This window comes from Diospyros lotus, chromosome 9, assembly GCF_014633365.1.
Source record: "Diospyros lotus cultivar Yz01 chromosome 9, ASM1463336v1, whole genome shotgun sequence".
In the NCBI taxonomy this organism is placed as follows: Eukaryota; Viridiplantae; Streptophyta; class Magnoliopsida; order Ericales; family Ebenaceae; genus Diospyros; species Diospyros lotus.
In genome coordinates, this window is record NC_068346.1 from 36,705,027 (window position 1) to 36,721,053 (window position 16,027).

Sequence of the window (16,027 nt, forward strand, 5' to 3'; positions counted from 1 at the left end):
CACACTCCCATACTTTCCCTTTCACCTTTGCTTCCCCTCAACGTTCGGTAGCCAAATCATCATTCATTAATTAAACCCATAATTATTATTAATTTCATCCCATCACTATAAATAATTTTATTATAATAAAAAATTTAAGTTATCACATAAAAAATTAAATTAATTAAAAATTAAAATTTATAAATATAATTAAAATAATAAAAAATTAAATAAATACATAAAAATACATAAAAATACAAAAATAAAAATATAAATTTTACTGATCCAACATGACCTGACCCGAGCGTGATTTTTACTAAATAATTCTTTATTTTTATGAATATGTTCTTAATTGATATTAATCTATGTCTTTCGGAATACTCTAAACTTTATATTTGACGATGACACGTGATCATTTAAAAATTAAACTACATAATATTTTAACATTTGATAAATTTACTCATCTTTTATTAAATTCGTATGAATTTATGCGTGTCCCATTACATATTTTTATTTATAAGAAACATATCGAATGGCACTTTTTTTGAAAATTATAAAATTAGAAAGAATATTAGTGTTGCTTGTGGGAAATAACGATATTAATTAATTAAGTTCCACAAAGTAATGTCTTTGAGGCAACACGTACGTGGCCACTGGCCACCGGCCACCGTGCCCTTGGGTTGGGGTTCATGAGGAATTGTTTATTAATAGATGGATCGAACAATAAATAAATAAAATTAGAAGAGACGCACTCAATTCAAAACGCAAATACGGGCCAGGCTACACACAGCGCAGAAGAGAGAGAGAGAGAGAGAGCGAGAGGTGGTTACAGATGCAGTGGAAATGGGGAAGGTGGAGCAACAGCAACTACATGGGCAGCAACAGCTGGTTCAGGACGGCGGAGATGGATCTTGGGGACCAATCCTCTGCGGGAGATGTTCGATGGGTCTGTGTACAATCGGCCGCCAACACTTCAATCTGAAATGCGTCGTCGTCTTCGTCTTCAGCCTCTCCGTCTTCCTCCCGGCGGCGTTTTGGCTCCTTCCTCTTCACTCCAAATGGTACGGGTTTGATGCGAAAAAAGCCATCAAGCTCAGTGGTAAGGCTCTTTTTTGTTCTTTCTTTTGGTTGGTTTTTGATTTGTCTCACGGTGCAGACGTGTAGTGGTGGTATCTGTGCTTCTAGGGTTTACTTGATTGTCGTGGTATGTGTGACAGTTCTCTTTAGGAGACTTAATGTTCAAACTTGGTCATATATATCTTTCGATTTTGTATAGGTACGCACTTATATAATTAATATTTATGTATTAATTATCCGATATGTATTTAATTTGGGTGATCAATATTACATTTGTTCAGTTTCATTGGAATGCTGGAGATGGTTACAAGACCATAAGGGTTATTATAATCTTTGGCTATATCAATCCTACCTCTACAATCATTCTTATTTATGAAGTATCTTTTGTAAGGCTATTTAATCTCATGTCAAGTTTTGGGGTTTTTTGCCATTTTTTTGGGGTAAACTTTTTTCATTCTATCCACTCTCCTTGTAGGGGTGTTTATTGGTCTTCTTCTCACGTGTATAAAGTCTAAACTATCTTAATTATGTCACATGTATTTTATCTTTAATAATTGTACTCTTTAACTTTATTATGGATACTATTGTTCCTAATTTTATCTTTATTGTATGGTCGCACATCCATCAGAATATCCTTGTATAAGTTACTTTTATATTTTGCATATGTTGGTATGTTAATGCCTAATGTCTCAGGCGATACAACAAAAATGGTCTTATAGCCCTTCGAGAGAAGTTCTTTTAGCTTCGGTCACATAAAATATTGGTCGTACTTCTCCACTTTAACTATCTTGTATAGGTTCTATGAGTAACTTCCTCGGTAAGCTTCATTCCTTTTTTGAATAAATTATTTGAGATCTCTAAATTGATCATGTTTTGGGAATAATTTGATGACGATATCATCCACACTTCTATTTTTATTAAATTAATATTCATATATTCGGTTCTCAACCTGATCAACTTGAAGCCTTTGAATTCTTAGGCGTTCCTCTATAATTTGAGCTTAATATTTATGTTCTCTTTCATTTTATCCATCAAGAAAATAGTCTTCAAACAATATACACCAAGGCACCTTTTCTTGAATGCTCTGTGAGTTCACCATCAAACTCACAGAGGAAAGAGGTTAGAGCTCAATACAGATCTTTGAAGCAATCCAATTTGAATTGGATTTCAATATTTGTGCCTGACGATACATGTTTTTAGTAACTCCTGTCTAAGCAATCTGAACTCATTTCTTCTGTAAAACTCTCCATAATACATTATGGAGATTCTATTATAATCATTTTTTGATTCTATAAACACTATATGCAAATTCTTCTATTTATCTCTAAACTTTCATTAGATATGTCATGTCTCAATAATAGATAGTTTATATTCTGACTTAGCCAACATTTTATCTTTCTAATTGATACATCTCATTTATTGGAGGCAAACAATATTGATTCTTCTAGTAATAATTACACCCACCACTTCTATAGATTTTATTGTCAAAAGTTTCAATATTCCAAATTTTGGGGGGTGAAAAATCTGATTTTCCCCATGTAGAAGAATATATGCATCTCAGGAAAAAATGGCAAGGATATGAAGTTAAACCATGAGGCCCTTAGATATCAAGTGTCATTCCTATTGATCTGTTTGGAATCTGCATTTTCGTTTCATAGTTTTTCTCTTAGTATATGATAATTCATCTAATCTCTTAATGTGCCTTTTTAGGTCCTTTATTGATGTTTGGAATTTCGTTTTTCTTTCTGCTTTCCTTTTATTTTCACTTCAGCTTCAGTTCAGGCTTACTTCAGAGTGGAAAAGCCAGTTTCAGATCTAGTTCCACAAATTCAAAGACTAGAATATGACATCAATGGTGAAATAGGTGTTCCTTCTTCAGAGGTTTGTCTTAACCATTGCTTTAGTATAACTCCTTTAATCTCTTATTGCATTTAAACTTGCAAATAGTGTACATGTCAACCTTAGAGCAAGTTACTTTTAACAGGTCCGAGTACTATCTATGCACCCAGCTGGTGCTAACTGGACAGATGTGGTGTTCGGCATTCTTTCAGATCCAATTGATGCTTCATTAACTCCAGTGTCATTGAGTTTGCTGAGATCATCTTTAATAGAGCTATTCCTTCAGCAATTCAATTTGACTTTGACATCAACAATTTTTGGGCTACCTTCTTCCTTTGAAATTTTGAAGTTTCCAGGTGGAATCACTGTGATACCTGAACAGTCTGTTTCCGTTTGGCCAATCTCCGAGTTCCTCTTTAATTTTACTCTCCATAATTCTATATGTGAAATAAAGGAAAGACTTTTTGAGTTGAAGGAACAGCTGAAGTTGGGGCTGCATCTGAGGTCTTACGAGGTATTTTGTCTAAACAATTCTTGAACAGTTGAATTGGCATGTTTATGAGTTGGCTTTACGAGGTAGTTTGTTCTTATGCATGGTTTTAGAAACGATAGCTTTTATTCTTCCACTTACCTCCTAATGTGGATGTTAACTGGGTACACCTTAGATAGATCTGTCAAATTCTCAATTGTACTTCGAGACTGAGCTTGAGCTTGTATTTGAAGGCCTTAATGGTTAGACTTCAGTTTAACCGTGTCATGAGTTACTTGCCACAAACTCACCTGACATGGCCATTTTCCAACCAAAAAAAAAAGAACAAAAAGACATGGTACAGCAACAACTTGTGAAAAAGTAAATTATACATTTGGTATGTATATATAAAAATAGCACGTTCTACATATCAAGAGACAAGTGTGAATAAAGACTCCTGATATCTATTCTAGAGAACTATATCATAAAAGTTTTAAAATTTAACATTCTTTAAAATTGAGAACTCTAGGGGTGGAGGATCAATAAATGCAAAGCTACACTGCTTTTATTTTACAATTATTGTAAACTTATTTTTTGAAAGTTTAATGTGTTTGTAATTTGTTACTGATTGACTCGAGATCCCGTAACACAGTGAAAAATGCTATAGAATAATAGGGCATGTTTAAATGAGGGTGGGGCACACATTTGGAAGTACCCGATTAGTGTTCGTGTTGACATGGGCATCCTCAGACGTGGAGGTGCTCATGCCTCTTAGCTTGGCACCTATTGTTACCCTCAATATACCTACTACTAGTTTTGGGCTTTTTTGACTATAACTATTTTGCATGCAGAATGTGTATGTGCAGTTAACAAACGGTAATGGGTCAACAATAGATCCTCCTGTTACAGTTCAGGCAGCTGTTATATCTGATATGGGGAGGCTTTTGCCCCTGAGATTGAAGCAATTGGCCCAAGCCATCATAGGTTCTCCTCCTGCAAAGAATCTTGGCCTCAGTAACTCTGTTTTTGGTAAAGTTAAGGAAATCAGTCTATCTTCTTATCTAAGTCATACAATTCATGCTACCCCACCGAGGGCTTCTCCAGCCCCAGCTCCAGAGAAAAATGATTATGCAGGACCTGCAGTTGCCCCATCTCCTCATCTTGCTCCATCTTACTCTCCAGCTCCTGCGCCTGATTTTCATTGTCATCATTTGCCATGTCATAATTGTTATATTTCTTCACCATCTAATGAATACCCCACTTCACCAAGCCCTGAAAACAGACCCTGCTATTCTTTACTTCCAACTTCAAGTTCTCCTGCACCGTCAAGAGTAGGTACTCCCCCACCTTGCCCTAGTCATTATTGTGATTCCTCAACTTCACCAAGCCCCTCACCAACATCTAATTCTGACTTAGCTGTTCCTCCAGCTTTCTCACCTCATGCTTCTAGTTCTTATCCACGTCCTTTGGGTCCCAGACCACAGTTCCCACCAAATCTTTCTCCCCTACCTGTTTTATATTATGCTTCCAGTCGTAAACAAGAGAAGGGGAATGCCAAAGGGTTATCTCCACCAGTTGTATCGCCATCTCCATCACGTGAGTCATTACTCCATATCTATGGTGCCTTTTTCCTGTTTTTCCCCTGCAAATTAAATGGCTAGAAAACTGGAAATAACTTGTTTTATTGTAATTTGTTCTGCATTTTCTTTTTCAAAATCTAGTTTTGCTAGAACTAGCCAATAATTTTCACTTTCACACAAAAAAAAAAATTCTAGCCATAATTTCTTACTGCCATAAGAATCTGATTACCTTACTTTATTGCTAATTGTTCCCATTCTTTCTCATAGCGGGAAAATTCTCAATAGGTGTATTTTCCAAGTGGATATTTTCTATCATTACAATGGTTACATGTTAGTGTGGATGCATCATTAGTTTGATATTCTACAGTCAATGCTCCTACAATCTTATAGTTGTTAGTTCAGTTGTAGGTCCAGGAAGGGAATTATGTGTAGTTTGCTACTTAACCATCATAACAACGTTAGAGAATATTGATCTAAAGTGTAACGTTAGAGAGAAATGGATATGGCATTAGAGAAAAAAAATATCGTTGTCATTGTTTTAAAATTAGAAGCCTTAAACCCACTAGGTGGGGTTCATGACATTAATTCTAACTCTCTAGCCATTTTTTATTCATGATCATATCTTTTGTAAGATCATTATATCATATATCATATATCACATTTTCTGCATCTTTATTTTTAATAGGGGCAACTCTAACCTTATTACAGCTAATTTCATTTCTAATTGTGTTTTAGTGTATGTTTGGAACATCTATCATATTGTGCTCATCTTAGTTATGCTTATATTTTGCAAATATTGGGTTTAAGTGTCCAACATTTTACTCAGACATAAGATTTTCTCATAGCTGTTGGATAGAACTTCCTTTTTAGATTTAAAGGAACATTGTGGTTGTATAAAATGCTAGTTGCAGTTTTTCACTTTAACCATCTTTTTGAGTACCATTTCCAGTATCTCCCCTTCCTTTTGAATAATTGATCTCAGATATCTAAACTATCTTTTTTAGGAATAACTCAAATCTTTTCTGCATCCTTATTCACACTTCTACATTACATATGTTTGGTTCATGACATGCTCAACCTAGAGCATTTGGATTATAAGGTGTTCCTCTATAATTTGAGCTTAGTGCTCACATCTTTTAATTTTTTGTCTGATCCATCATCACAAAATAGTTTGCAAGTAACATACACCAATGCACCTCTTCTTGGACGTGTCTTGCAAATTTCTCCAAAGTTAAAGCCATAACCTTCATCCTGCCCACATAACTAATCTGTATGTTCTCTTTCTTCTAGGTTGTAGTGTATATGTACTAATAATACTCAAAAAGTTTTTTTTTTTTTCCTAATAGAACAACTTTAACCATGATACTCCTATTTCCCAAACATGCATATGGAACAAACACACATAATACCAGAGTTGTTCATGTGAATGTGCTTTTGGGCCCTTTTGATCTGTGAGGATAGCAAGGGTGGTTGCTCAGAGAACAGCTGATTTGGTATCATAGATGTTTCCTTAACAAATTGGGATCGTGGATATTCCTTTATATAATTTCTGTTCAAATACCTGGAAAAATTGAAAGGTCATCCTCTATGGGGAAAAAATGTTCACCTATGGACAGGGAGCAATAATTGCGTACTACTTAAATTGCTTGTGCATGTTAGTAGTTATTTGCATGGAGACATTGTTGCACTACCATGTATTGTGGCCAGAATCTCATGCACTGTTGCTAGTCATCTTTGAAATGTTTGTAGACGCATTTTATAACCTTCTGAATGTTTGCTTGATCTTAGAGACTGATGTAATTTTAGTTTTTTTTTTTTTTTCCTTTTCGATGGCTACAGCCGACCTGGCAAATCATAACATCCCCGGTTCTTTGCAGCTTTTGCCATAGGTCCTTTCCAAAAGATCTGGTTACTTAGTATTTGTGGATTCCTGGCATTACATCTCCTGCAATGGCTATAATCAGAATCCTATACAACACGCAAGTGTCCATTCTCAATTTTCCAAGCATCCAACTCGAGGAATTGTACAGTTCTGCTCTGGCTGAGTAGAGAGGAGCACTGGTGGTAAGCAGGGTTTACAGGCAACTTATACATTAATGAACTTGCAGGTCAAAGCCAAAAATGTGGCAGGCCTCAGATGTCTACATTGCAAAACATGGCAGGAAGGCAAAGTATTGTTCTTTGGAAAATGAATAGAATGTTGCAGTAGTTCAAGGAGAACCATTCCACTTCGCAGCAAGTGTAGAAAATATTGGTACTTTTTGAACATCTGCAATGTGATGCAACACCAAATGTGTTGCAGAGACATGAGATTCAATTCAAATGGTCACAAACTGAAGGAAATATAGCATGTATTTTGCAAAATGTTAGTATATACTGATTTTAAAGCCTCAAATGATCAGATTGCTCTTCTTTTATTTGTCTTTTTATTAGATTTCATACATTTGGATCCGCAGTTGTTGCACAGACGTCTTCCAAAAAATGCCTAAATCTTCCAAATTCAGTTCCATCTTTCTTCAATTTAGTTTATCAAATCATGGCATTTTTGGCCTTAATGTCACTTCATGTTCTGAAATTGTGTTTGGTTATTTGCTTTCCCCCATATTAGGCCTCAAAATGTTAGTATCCACCCAGTCCAATCTTATGCTGATGTGGACAAAGATAAACTCTTTTAAATTTATCAAAATTCACTCACCACCATGTACCAATGATGCGAATACATGTCAAAATATGATTGAATTGTAATACCATGTCACAGTTATGTTGAACATTTTCCCTGAATCTAACGTTCACAAGGGATGGAGAAATCAACACAAACCCAACCCTTTTATACAATCCTTCTTAACTGATTGTTGGACAAAAGTTGGGATCAAATTAAGAAGGGAACTTTCTTCCACACTTGGAAGGATCACTGATGAGATGTTTATGCACGGAGAAGCAACAGCCAAAAAGCAATTACATCCATTTTCTGCATGTACATTGTTTCATCTAGGGCTAAAGAATTGTGGTTCAGTAATCTGGTCCACGGTAGCACTATCGATGTTTTTTTTTCGTGTTGATGAGGGAGAAAACTGGCGCTCTATCTGCAAGAACTTTTCGCCCATCATTGGACAGTGATTCATACCTCCAAGCAGGACCAAGAAACCACGATGTTGCAGCTCCTCCTAATAAGCCACCTACCTGAGAATTTTAACATGAAATGTCAGGAAAACAGTTTTTGATCACAAAATGAGCACATAAATGGGTGAAAGGAGCTGGTTTTGGATCACATAGGACACTCTAATCAACTCTAGGGGGGGTGCCCATGAAGGGAGGCAAACGCAACCTGATATTTCAGGTCATGTCCAAGGCACCATGAAAACTCCACAAGTTTCAATGAATTTTGAGCTCCAAATGTCTAAGGCACCATGAAACAACTATACGTCACAGTGCAAGCACTGGGAGGATCTAAATTGTTGAAGAATTTGATTTTACAATCATTTTTTTTATGTGCATTTTAGAGTGATTCAGGTTCATCATAGTTGTGAAAAAACATAAGATTCTTATACTTACATGACCCCAATTATCAATGCCTTTGGATAAAAGACCAATAACCTGCATGATAAAATCCATCATCAATGTGCGAATAATGAGCTAGAAACAGATCAATAAAATCGAAAACATGGGTGATTCTATTATCATCAAACAAATGTTATGTACAATGAAAGGGAAGATACTATGATGGGTTATATTTACACCTAGTGACCTACTCAATAGACTTGAATAAAATGTATCATTCAGCAGAGTGGCTGAAAGGGAAAAAATTGGAAAAAAAAAAAAAATTGCAGGTAAACTTGAGAGTCGAGGGAAATACCATATTCAAAACAATGACGTGTGCAATATGCTTTAGATCTTCCTTGCCACCTCTCACCAGGCCTCTATGCCTCAAGACAAACACCGCGAAAGATCCAACCTGATCTTACAGTTGTATAAAAATAAAAGATGAAGAAAAGAAGGAATATGAGATAATACAAAGATAATCAGGAAGGTTCAAACCTATATTTTTATTCCTATACTTTTACATTTTTTTGGTATGGTAACTTGAATTTTTTGTTGTTTCAATTACACTCCTAAATCTAATTTTCAAGTCAATTTAACCTTTAAACTTTGACCCTTTTTTTTTATGTGACAAATCAAACTTTTTGTTGTTTCAATTATACCCATGAATCTACATTTTCAAATTAATTTAGCCCATGTACTTTTACATGTAAAAAAAAAAAAAGTAAAATGAGATGACAAAATATATGTCACCCTCTGTTCACGTTAAAATATAGGAGTTAAATTAACTCGAAAATACAAGTTCAAGGGTGTACTAGAAACAATGAAAAGTTTGAATTGCCACATGAAAAAAAAATCAAAGTACAAGAGTTAAATTGACTCGAAAATGCAAGTTCAAAAGTGTAATCGTAATAGCAAAAAGTTCGAATGACCATACAAAAAAGACATGAAAGTACAAGAGCAAAAATATAGGTTTGGCCATCAGAAAGTGATTACTTGAGACATCTATCATTTTGTTTGCATAAACAACTCTAGAACTGATTGAAGCTTAGTACCCCATTCACTAACAGTTGAAAAGAGATCCTGAAACTGGGTTAGATGAAGTTTATGTTCAAATTCAGTGTCATAATGGCACATGTATAACTAATGTTGTAATACACAAGAAGAAAAATACAGTATAATAATGTAATCAACTGCTATGACATCCAAAGAAATTAGGCATTTACAGCTAACTAGGATTCTGAAGTAAATAAGATTTCTTGTATTTCAGAAAGTACAAGTAATGCAAATGTTGGATAACTTATCTGGACTTTCTTTCTTTCTTTTTTGTGACTTCATTTGCTAATATGAAGTAAAGATATGACTTGCAACGTTGAAGAGACTTACCAATCCAAAAATTGCTCCTGATGCACCAACCGCGGGTGATTTGCAGAGCCAATAACTCATTGCTGAACCTGATTTCTCGAAACTCTCAGACCAGAATAGTAATGAACTGGAGTTGTTTCTTCTAAAATAAGCAATGCATTTTTCTTTTGTAGTGGGATTAGGGGTGTACTTGCAATAGCAGAGGTGATATAAACAGCAAGGTATCTTCTAGGACCACTAATACTCTCCACAGTAGGGCCAACAGAGTTCAAGGAATAGCAGTTAACCTGAAAGAATGAAATCTCTTTCAAATCACCAATCTACAAAACAATTACATATGAGAGCATCAACAAGCAAGATTCAAAAGAGACCAAGAGGTGGCCGATATTTGCATGTAGAAGAGAAGATGTAGCTAGCCTCCACAGTTGTCCTTTGTCAATAAGACTATTAATCTGCACAATGTTCATGAAAACAGAGAAAAGATGAGTATACTAAAGTTTTCTAGTATGAAATGATCGGCAATCTTTTCTTTTTTTCTTTTTTGCTCTTCCAAGTGATAGTAACCTTGGCACCCCATAGAAGTAGCTTCCCTTGTGTTGCAATTTGAGCAATGTAAACCCTGCACAGAAATTTATGGCATGAAAAACTCTTTTGCCAATAACATACAGAATGCTCTGACAATATGTGCAATAAAAAAGGACAAAAGAAAACAAACAAGCGAAAAAACGTTATATCAAATGCACAAATTTATGACGACCTTCCTCAAAGAGGTGATACTCACAATACATTGATCATAAGAAGAATGTCGGTCAATCCCCTGCCACTAAATGAAATTCTTCTGGATGTCTGCAAGTCTGACCTTATATCTCCGGAATTCTTTCCACTTCCTTCTCCACTAAAAAACCAAGATGATAATGCAGTTGAAACAGCATCTTCCGGCCACTGAAGAAAATTAATGGTTTTGAATCTGCTGGAGCTTTCATGCCAAACATCTTTTAAATGTGGCACATAACCCTGATAAGAGAGATCCTGTAAAGCTACAGTCACTGCCATTTCTGTTTCTTAATCTTAACAATCTGGCCAGGAATGAAGAAAGTTACTACAACTGCATAGAGTTGGGCACATAACAAATAACATTAATGAACTACTACTACCCCATGTCTTTCCATTCTCCTGAATAGAGTTTTGGCCTTGTTTGCATTACGTAAGATGATAAGAGACCTGACCTACATTACTTCAACTGTAGGCAACATGACTTATAAATTTTTCTTTTGACACTTATATATGATGAATTTCTGTTCGGTGTTCCTACTTTAGCGTCTTTCCATACAGTTACAAGTACGATTTTTTTTTTAGCTAGTAAGTAACAAGTGTGACCCAACTCCGCATAGTGGAATATAAGGCTTGGGAAATTGTTATTGTTGCTGTGAACAAGTATGATTCTATTTCCCCAATTCCCTTGGTGTTATATCCCCATTGTGCTAGGCATGAAGATCTAAATATTGATCTTCAAACCCACAGTAGTATCAACTATCAACATTTGCTGAAAAATTGGGGTTCAGTTTACTCAAAGCTGACCATTAAATCCCAAACAGCTCTGAGGTGGTTAACATCACAAATAACAAATCAACATTGTCCCATAATCAAGTATTCCCCGCATTTAATCCCAAGATCAAGACAAAAACTGATAAAATATTAAAGGAAATCAATGATTTGATTTTGGTTCTTCTTTCTTAACCTCAGCCTAACCAGTCAAAAGCACAGAAATATCATAAAAATAACTCAATTTCATCAAGATTATGAGAATCAGCCAACTCAACTCGACTGAAATTAGCAAGGATAATCCCCAGCAACAGAAGATATCTACCCGCCACGATCAAATACAACATGGGTTTTTCCTTTCTTGAAATGAAAATAGAAGGGGCATACCATGAGCGAGGATTGGAGCAGAAAGCCCAGACGGAGAGAGTGATGGGGAACGGAGAAGCGGTGGCGGAGGAAGCGGCCGAGGCGGAGGGAGGCTGCGGTGGTGATGAGGTGGCCGGGAGTGGGACCCACTCTGGATATCGGAAGTGGAAAGGGGAAGAACTTGGATGGTTGATGATGAGGCTGAGGCACAGCTGAACCCACCATAGCTCTCTCTTCTTCACCAATCCAGCGCAAGCTGAAGTTTCTCCTTTCCCAACCAAGGGATAGATGGGGTGGAATGGAAGAAGATGGACTGTGAAATGCCCAAAATATCCCTGCAGATTTGCTTTCGAGTCTTACAAGACTCTGAGGTGGGTCGCCTTGTATGGTCTTTTCACTTTTTCTGTTTCTTCAAAACCCCTGTCGTTAGCTTTTCCAGGTTCCTAACTTTGGCAAAGCAATATCTTTTCCCAATTTTTTTAAAAAAATATTATAGGAATGATAAACTGATAATATTTTTGCGAAAATATTATTTGGACAGTTAAAATTAATTTCTGTTGTGATATTTTTATATTAATGTATTATATTAAGTGTTTAATCAATCTAAATATATACGTCAAAAGCATATTCATGCTCCTATTTTTTTTGTATTTTTTTCTTGTAAAATTTTAAACTTTTTGTAATTCTAAATGTGTCAATGAATTGTGTAAAATTACTCATTTAAATATTTGGTCAGCAAGTGATATGCATACGTGTTGGCATAGCAGTTTTCTAAGTCTCCTCAATTCTTTTTCTGTCTCCAGTAACATCTCCTAGCTCTCTATTTCTCTTTAGCGTATCGTTAATTTTTTCCTTCTCTTTGATTGAATCTCTTCTCCCTAGAGTCTTTTGCATTTTCTTTAATTGCGTTTTTTTACGAGAAATGCTACCTCTCCAGATTGGCCCCATCTTTGATTCTCCCAAATGATTGGATGATCATCAACTCCGATAACCCATCTAATCCAATTGATTTATGTAGTCCAATCAGAGGAAACATAAGAAATATTAGAAAAAGAAGAGACGTAGCCAAAAAAGACATAACCAAAGCAAAAAAGAGAGTTGAGAAAATGCTAAAAAAACTACCACATTAGTATGAGTACGTATCTCTTGCTGGTCAAATATTTAAATAAGTGATATTGGGCATGTTTGTTGCAGCTTAAAAGTTGTAACTTTTAGCTTCTAACTTCAAAAAAGTTTGGATGTAGTGTTTGTTTTAACTTATAGAATTCTAACTTATAGCTTTTATTAGTTTTTAGAAGGGGTAGAAACTGGCTTTTTCAAAGCTGGGGTACCCCAGCTTTTGCAACTTCTGCTTAAATGATTACATTTTTATGACAATTTTGCCCTTATTTTTAACAAATAATTACCCTATTGTCTACGCAATCATGGGTTTTTCTTCTCCATCGCCATCTTTATTTTCAGATCTCTTCCTCTCTCTCGCCATCTTCCTCTCTCTCTATACTTTAATTAATTTTTTTATAACATTTAAAACTTATACATATACACTAATTAATTTTTAAATTATCATTCTATAACTACTAAGGGTATTATGGATAATTATACAAAAATAAGTTATTTTACAGCTTATGGTATTAAACACCACAACTACTTAACTACAACTTCTAAAAAGCTACAGCAAACAGGTTCACAACTTATTCTAAGTTTTAGAAGCTATAATCTAAAAAACTAGAAGTTATAATTTCTTTAATTAAGTTGCAACAAACGGGGCTATTACATAGTTCAAGAGTCATATTTGGAAGCACAAAAAATTAAAAGGCATAAATATGATTTTAGTCAAAGTTTAAGAATACATTTAAAACCACGAAAAGTTTATAGTTTAATGAGAAAAAAATGTAAAAATTTAGAAGTATAAATACTCTATCGTGACATTTTTGGGTTAATTACACTAATAATAACTTAATTTTATATTATGTTACTATTTGGTAACTGAATTTTAAAATGTTATTCATTAGTCATTGATATTTCAAATCTATTACTACTTAGTTATTGAACTTTAAAATATTATTTGTTAGTCACTAATATTTTAAAATTATTTATCATCCGTCACTCGTGAACTTAAAGTTCAGTGACTAAAGAATGACGGGTGAGAAACGATTTTGAAATATTAATAACTAGCAAATAACATTTTAAAGTTCAGTCACTAAACAATAATAGTTTTAAAATATTATTGACTATTACAAATTTTAGTGACTAAACAGTAACAGAATGCAAAGTTGAGTAATCATTAATGTAATTAATCCTGATATTTTTATATTAATATATTATATTATATGTGTAATCAATATAAATATCATCTAAATAACATGTTTGATGCAATTGTAATATTCCATTATTATATTAATTTAGCAATAATATCATGATATAATTATATCTTACCGTGCCTACAAAGAGAGGCAAATGCTGCTTTTCTTGCCTCTTGAGATACTGTCAGAAAGAAATACTTACCTGCTTGGAGCACAAGCCGTCAGCATCACTTACTGTTTAAGCAGTTAAAGGTGAGATTGGAAGTGGCTTACGGGATGAACCAGGAGGGCCACCAGCACCAGGGGCTGCCTGCAGAACGGGAATCACAACGTTTGCTAAAGAAGAAAGCCGCTTGATTTGGTGTTATTTATAAGCAACTCACAAAGATATGATTTGGTATTAAATTTTCTATGAAACATGTATTTTCTTTCCATCCAAACAGGGGTTGGGAAATCTCAGAAGAAAACGAATTTTGGGTGCCTTGAGGTTTTATCAAGTAGGGGAAGAAAGAGGAAGAGAAAGCTCAAGGCTAATGCACACCAAGTGTTTGATAAAATGTGAAACCTTGAATGAACAAGGAAAAAGCAAAGGAGAACAGCCAAGGTAAAAGTCCCACCTCCTTGAGAAGCTGATGGGTCATCATCTTCGAAAAGAAAGTCATGGTGATGGTGGCGCATCCAGTTTGTTAGCAGACGAAAAGGCCACAGAGAAAGCAGCTGAGTCCACCAATTCAAGTGGTTCCTCGCCCGTCCATCGCCGCCAAAAGCCTCACTGTCGTAATCTTCAGATTCTTCAACGCCATTGTTGGGGGAAGCTTTGAGCTCGTATCTGCAAACTGGACAAGAATTGTGGATCCGCAGCCATGGGACGATGCAATCAGAGTGGTAGAAATGCTTGCAGGGGATCATTCTTACTTCCCCTCCAACCGCGAATTCTTCTTTGCATATAGGACATTGCGAATCATCAGCCAAATGAGCCGGCGTTAGTTTCAGAGTTGGCATAGCTTCAATGGCTGAAACAGGGGCTGGAGGAGGCCCCGACCGGTCGCTCTGAGCCAGCTCCTCGACCATCTCTTGCACTCCATCAACATCGGAGGCCTCCCCAGGATTTCTTCCCTGAGCAGCCACATTTTCATGGGGGGAAAGAGGCCTTGGTGGCCGAGCAGGCGGGAAAACTTGGAGAATTATCCAGCCTTGGCGAGCCTGCTCATTTTCACTCTCCCGGTGCCCCCGAATTCTCCTCCCTGAGCTTGCACCTTGCAGAATTGTTGGCTGGTCCAGCATCTGAGCCAATGCATCCAGTAACTCTGCAGCTGGAGATGGCTGCGGACTTGGCCTTGGCACGTCGAGCTCGTGCCAGAGGCGGGCTAAGCACCAAGGGCATACAGCTTCATACTCGTTTGCAGCAGTCCGAACTGTTCTTTGGCATTGCCTGCACCAAAAGTAATGGTAAGTTCTCGTTCTCTGGACTCCATTGACAACAACTCGAGGGCGAGACATGGAAGACATGATTCTTGGTTTGGAATCACTTTGGGATTTTTGAACTGAGATGGGTTTATCCGTTTCTTGATTGATTCGTTGCTGTGGCCAAGAGATGGGCAATGGAAGCTTTTATATAGGATTAGATTTATGAACAGGTAAGAGGAAAGGAATGTCTTTTGGGGCTCCATGCAGAGATTCCTGTCTTTTCAAAATGCATGTTTGATTGCAGCTGATGAAGCTTTCTTTCCTCGGCCCCTCCTCCCTCCTCTCCTCTTGGCAAAGCAAAGGATGAGTGGGATCCGATGCCAAGTTACTTGAGTTTATTGGATTTAGTTTTGATATGTTCGGATGTGTTTCACATTGCTAGAATTCAAAATGGTTTTTGTTTTCTTACAATTCTAGTTTAAAATTAATACTTTCAAGTAGAAATAATGTTAGGTGTGATTAGTCATGTGCCACATCTTCGTTAGAGGAAGTATTAGGTAGAA

The 16,027-nt window shown here is 36.0% G+C and overlaps 3 protein-coding genes across 6 annotated transcripts; 1 reads left to right on the forward strand and 2 right to left on the reverse strand.

Moving 5' to 3' along the window:
- Positions 1-719: 719 nt before the first annotated feature.
- Positions 720-7,451, forward strand: LOC127809759 (uncharacterized). Of its 2 annotated transcripts, none has more exons than XM_052348804.1 (5): positions 720-1,078; positions 2,828-2,937; positions 3,041-3,409; positions 4,216-4,960; positions 6,784-7,451. In XM_052348804.1, exons 1-5 carry the CDS (start codon positions 823-825, stop codon positions 6,831-6,833), a joined length of 1,530 nt encoding a protein of 509 aa, XP_052204764.1. In that variant the 5' UTR covers positions 720-822; the 3' UTR covers positions 6,834-7,451. The 2 variants fall into 2 exon arrangements, with proteins under 2 accessions (XP_052204764.1, XP_052204763.1); XM_052348803.1 differs by having other exon boundaries at positions 725-1,078; positions 6,822-7,451.
- Positions 7,452-7,661: 210 nt separating this feature from the next.
- LOC127809761 (RHOMBOID-like protein 10, chloroplastic) lies at positions 7,662-12,118 on the reverse strand. 3 transcript variants are annotated; one of them, XM_052348808.1, is made up of 9 exons: positions 11,776-12,118; positions 10,628-10,860; positions 10,411-10,465; positions 10,218-10,298; positions 10,037-10,133; positions 9,868-9,935; positions 8,798-8,896; positions 8,497-8,538; positions 7,662-8,124 (listed from the first exon to the last, which is right to left on the reverse strand). In XM_052348808.1, the coding sequence occupies exons 1-9, from the start codon at positions 11,977-11,979 to the stop codon at positions 7,978-7,980; spliced, it is 1,026 nt and encodes a 341-aa protein (XP_052204768.1). In that variant the 5' UTR covers positions 11,980-12,118; the 3' UTR covers positions 7,662-7,977. The 3 variants fall into 3 exon arrangements, with proteins under 3 accessions (XP_052204768.1, XP_052204767.1, XP_052204769.1); XM_052348807.1 differs by having other exon boundaries at positions 10,628-10,875; XM_052348809.1 differs by having other exon boundaries at positions 10,628-10,922; positions 11,776-11,918.
- Positions 12,119-12,413: 295 nt separating this feature from the next.
- Positions 12,414-15,763, reverse strand: LOC127809760 (probable E3 ubiquitin-protein ligase RHC1A). Its single transcript, XM_052348806.1, has 2 exons — positions 14,675-15,763; positions 12,414-14,367 (listed from the first exon to the last, which is right to left on the reverse strand). The coding sequence occupies exons 1-2, from the start codon at positions 15,564-15,566 to the stop codon at positions 14,327-14,329; spliced, it is 933 nt and encodes a 310-aa protein (XP_052204766.1). The 5' UTR covers positions 15,567-15,763; the 3' UTR covers positions 12,414-14,326.
- Between the last annotated feature and the right edge of the window lie 264 nt (positions 15,764-16,027).

What these genes read in the sequence shown, in the direction of transcription:
- LOC127809761 (XM_052348807.1), bottom strand. Translation starts at nt 11,979, where the DNA reads ATGGTGGGTTCAGCTGTGCCTCAGCCTCATCATCAACCATCCAAGTTC. An exon ending in CTTCTTATGATCAATGTATT is followed by an intron (nt 10,466 to 10,627) that starts GTGAGTATCACC and finishes ATTTCTGTGCAG; the next exon opens with GGTTTACATTGCTCAAATTG. An exon ending in TACTTCTATGGGGTGCCAAG is followed by an intron (nt 10,299 to 10,410) that starts GTTACTATCACT and finishes AACATTGTGCAG; the next exon opens with ATTAATAGTCTTATTGACAA.
- LOC127809760 (XM_052348806.1), bottom strand. Translation starts at nt 15,566, where the DNA reads ATGTCTTCCATGTCTCGCCCTCGAGTTGTTGTCAATGGAGTCCAGAGA. An exon ending in CCCATCAGCTTCTCAAGGAG is followed by an intron (nt 14,368 to 14,674) that starts GTGGGACTTTTA and finishes CCCGTTCTGCAG; the next exon opens with GCAGCCCCTGGTGCTGGTGG.
- LOC127809759 (XM_052348803.1), top strand. Translation starts at nt 823, where the DNA reads ATGGGGAAGGTGGAGCAACAGCAACTACATGGGCAGCAACAGCTGGTT. An exon ending in TAGGTGTTCCTTCTTCAGAG is followed by an intron (nt 2,938 to 3,040) that starts GTTTGTCTTAAC and finishes TACTTTTAACAG; the next exon opens with GTCCGAGTACTATCTATGCA. An exon ending in TGCATCTGAGGTCTTACGAG is followed by an intron (nt 3,410 to 4,215) that starts GTATTTTGTCTA and finishes TTTTGCATGCAG; the next exon opens with AATGTGTATGTGCAGTTAAC.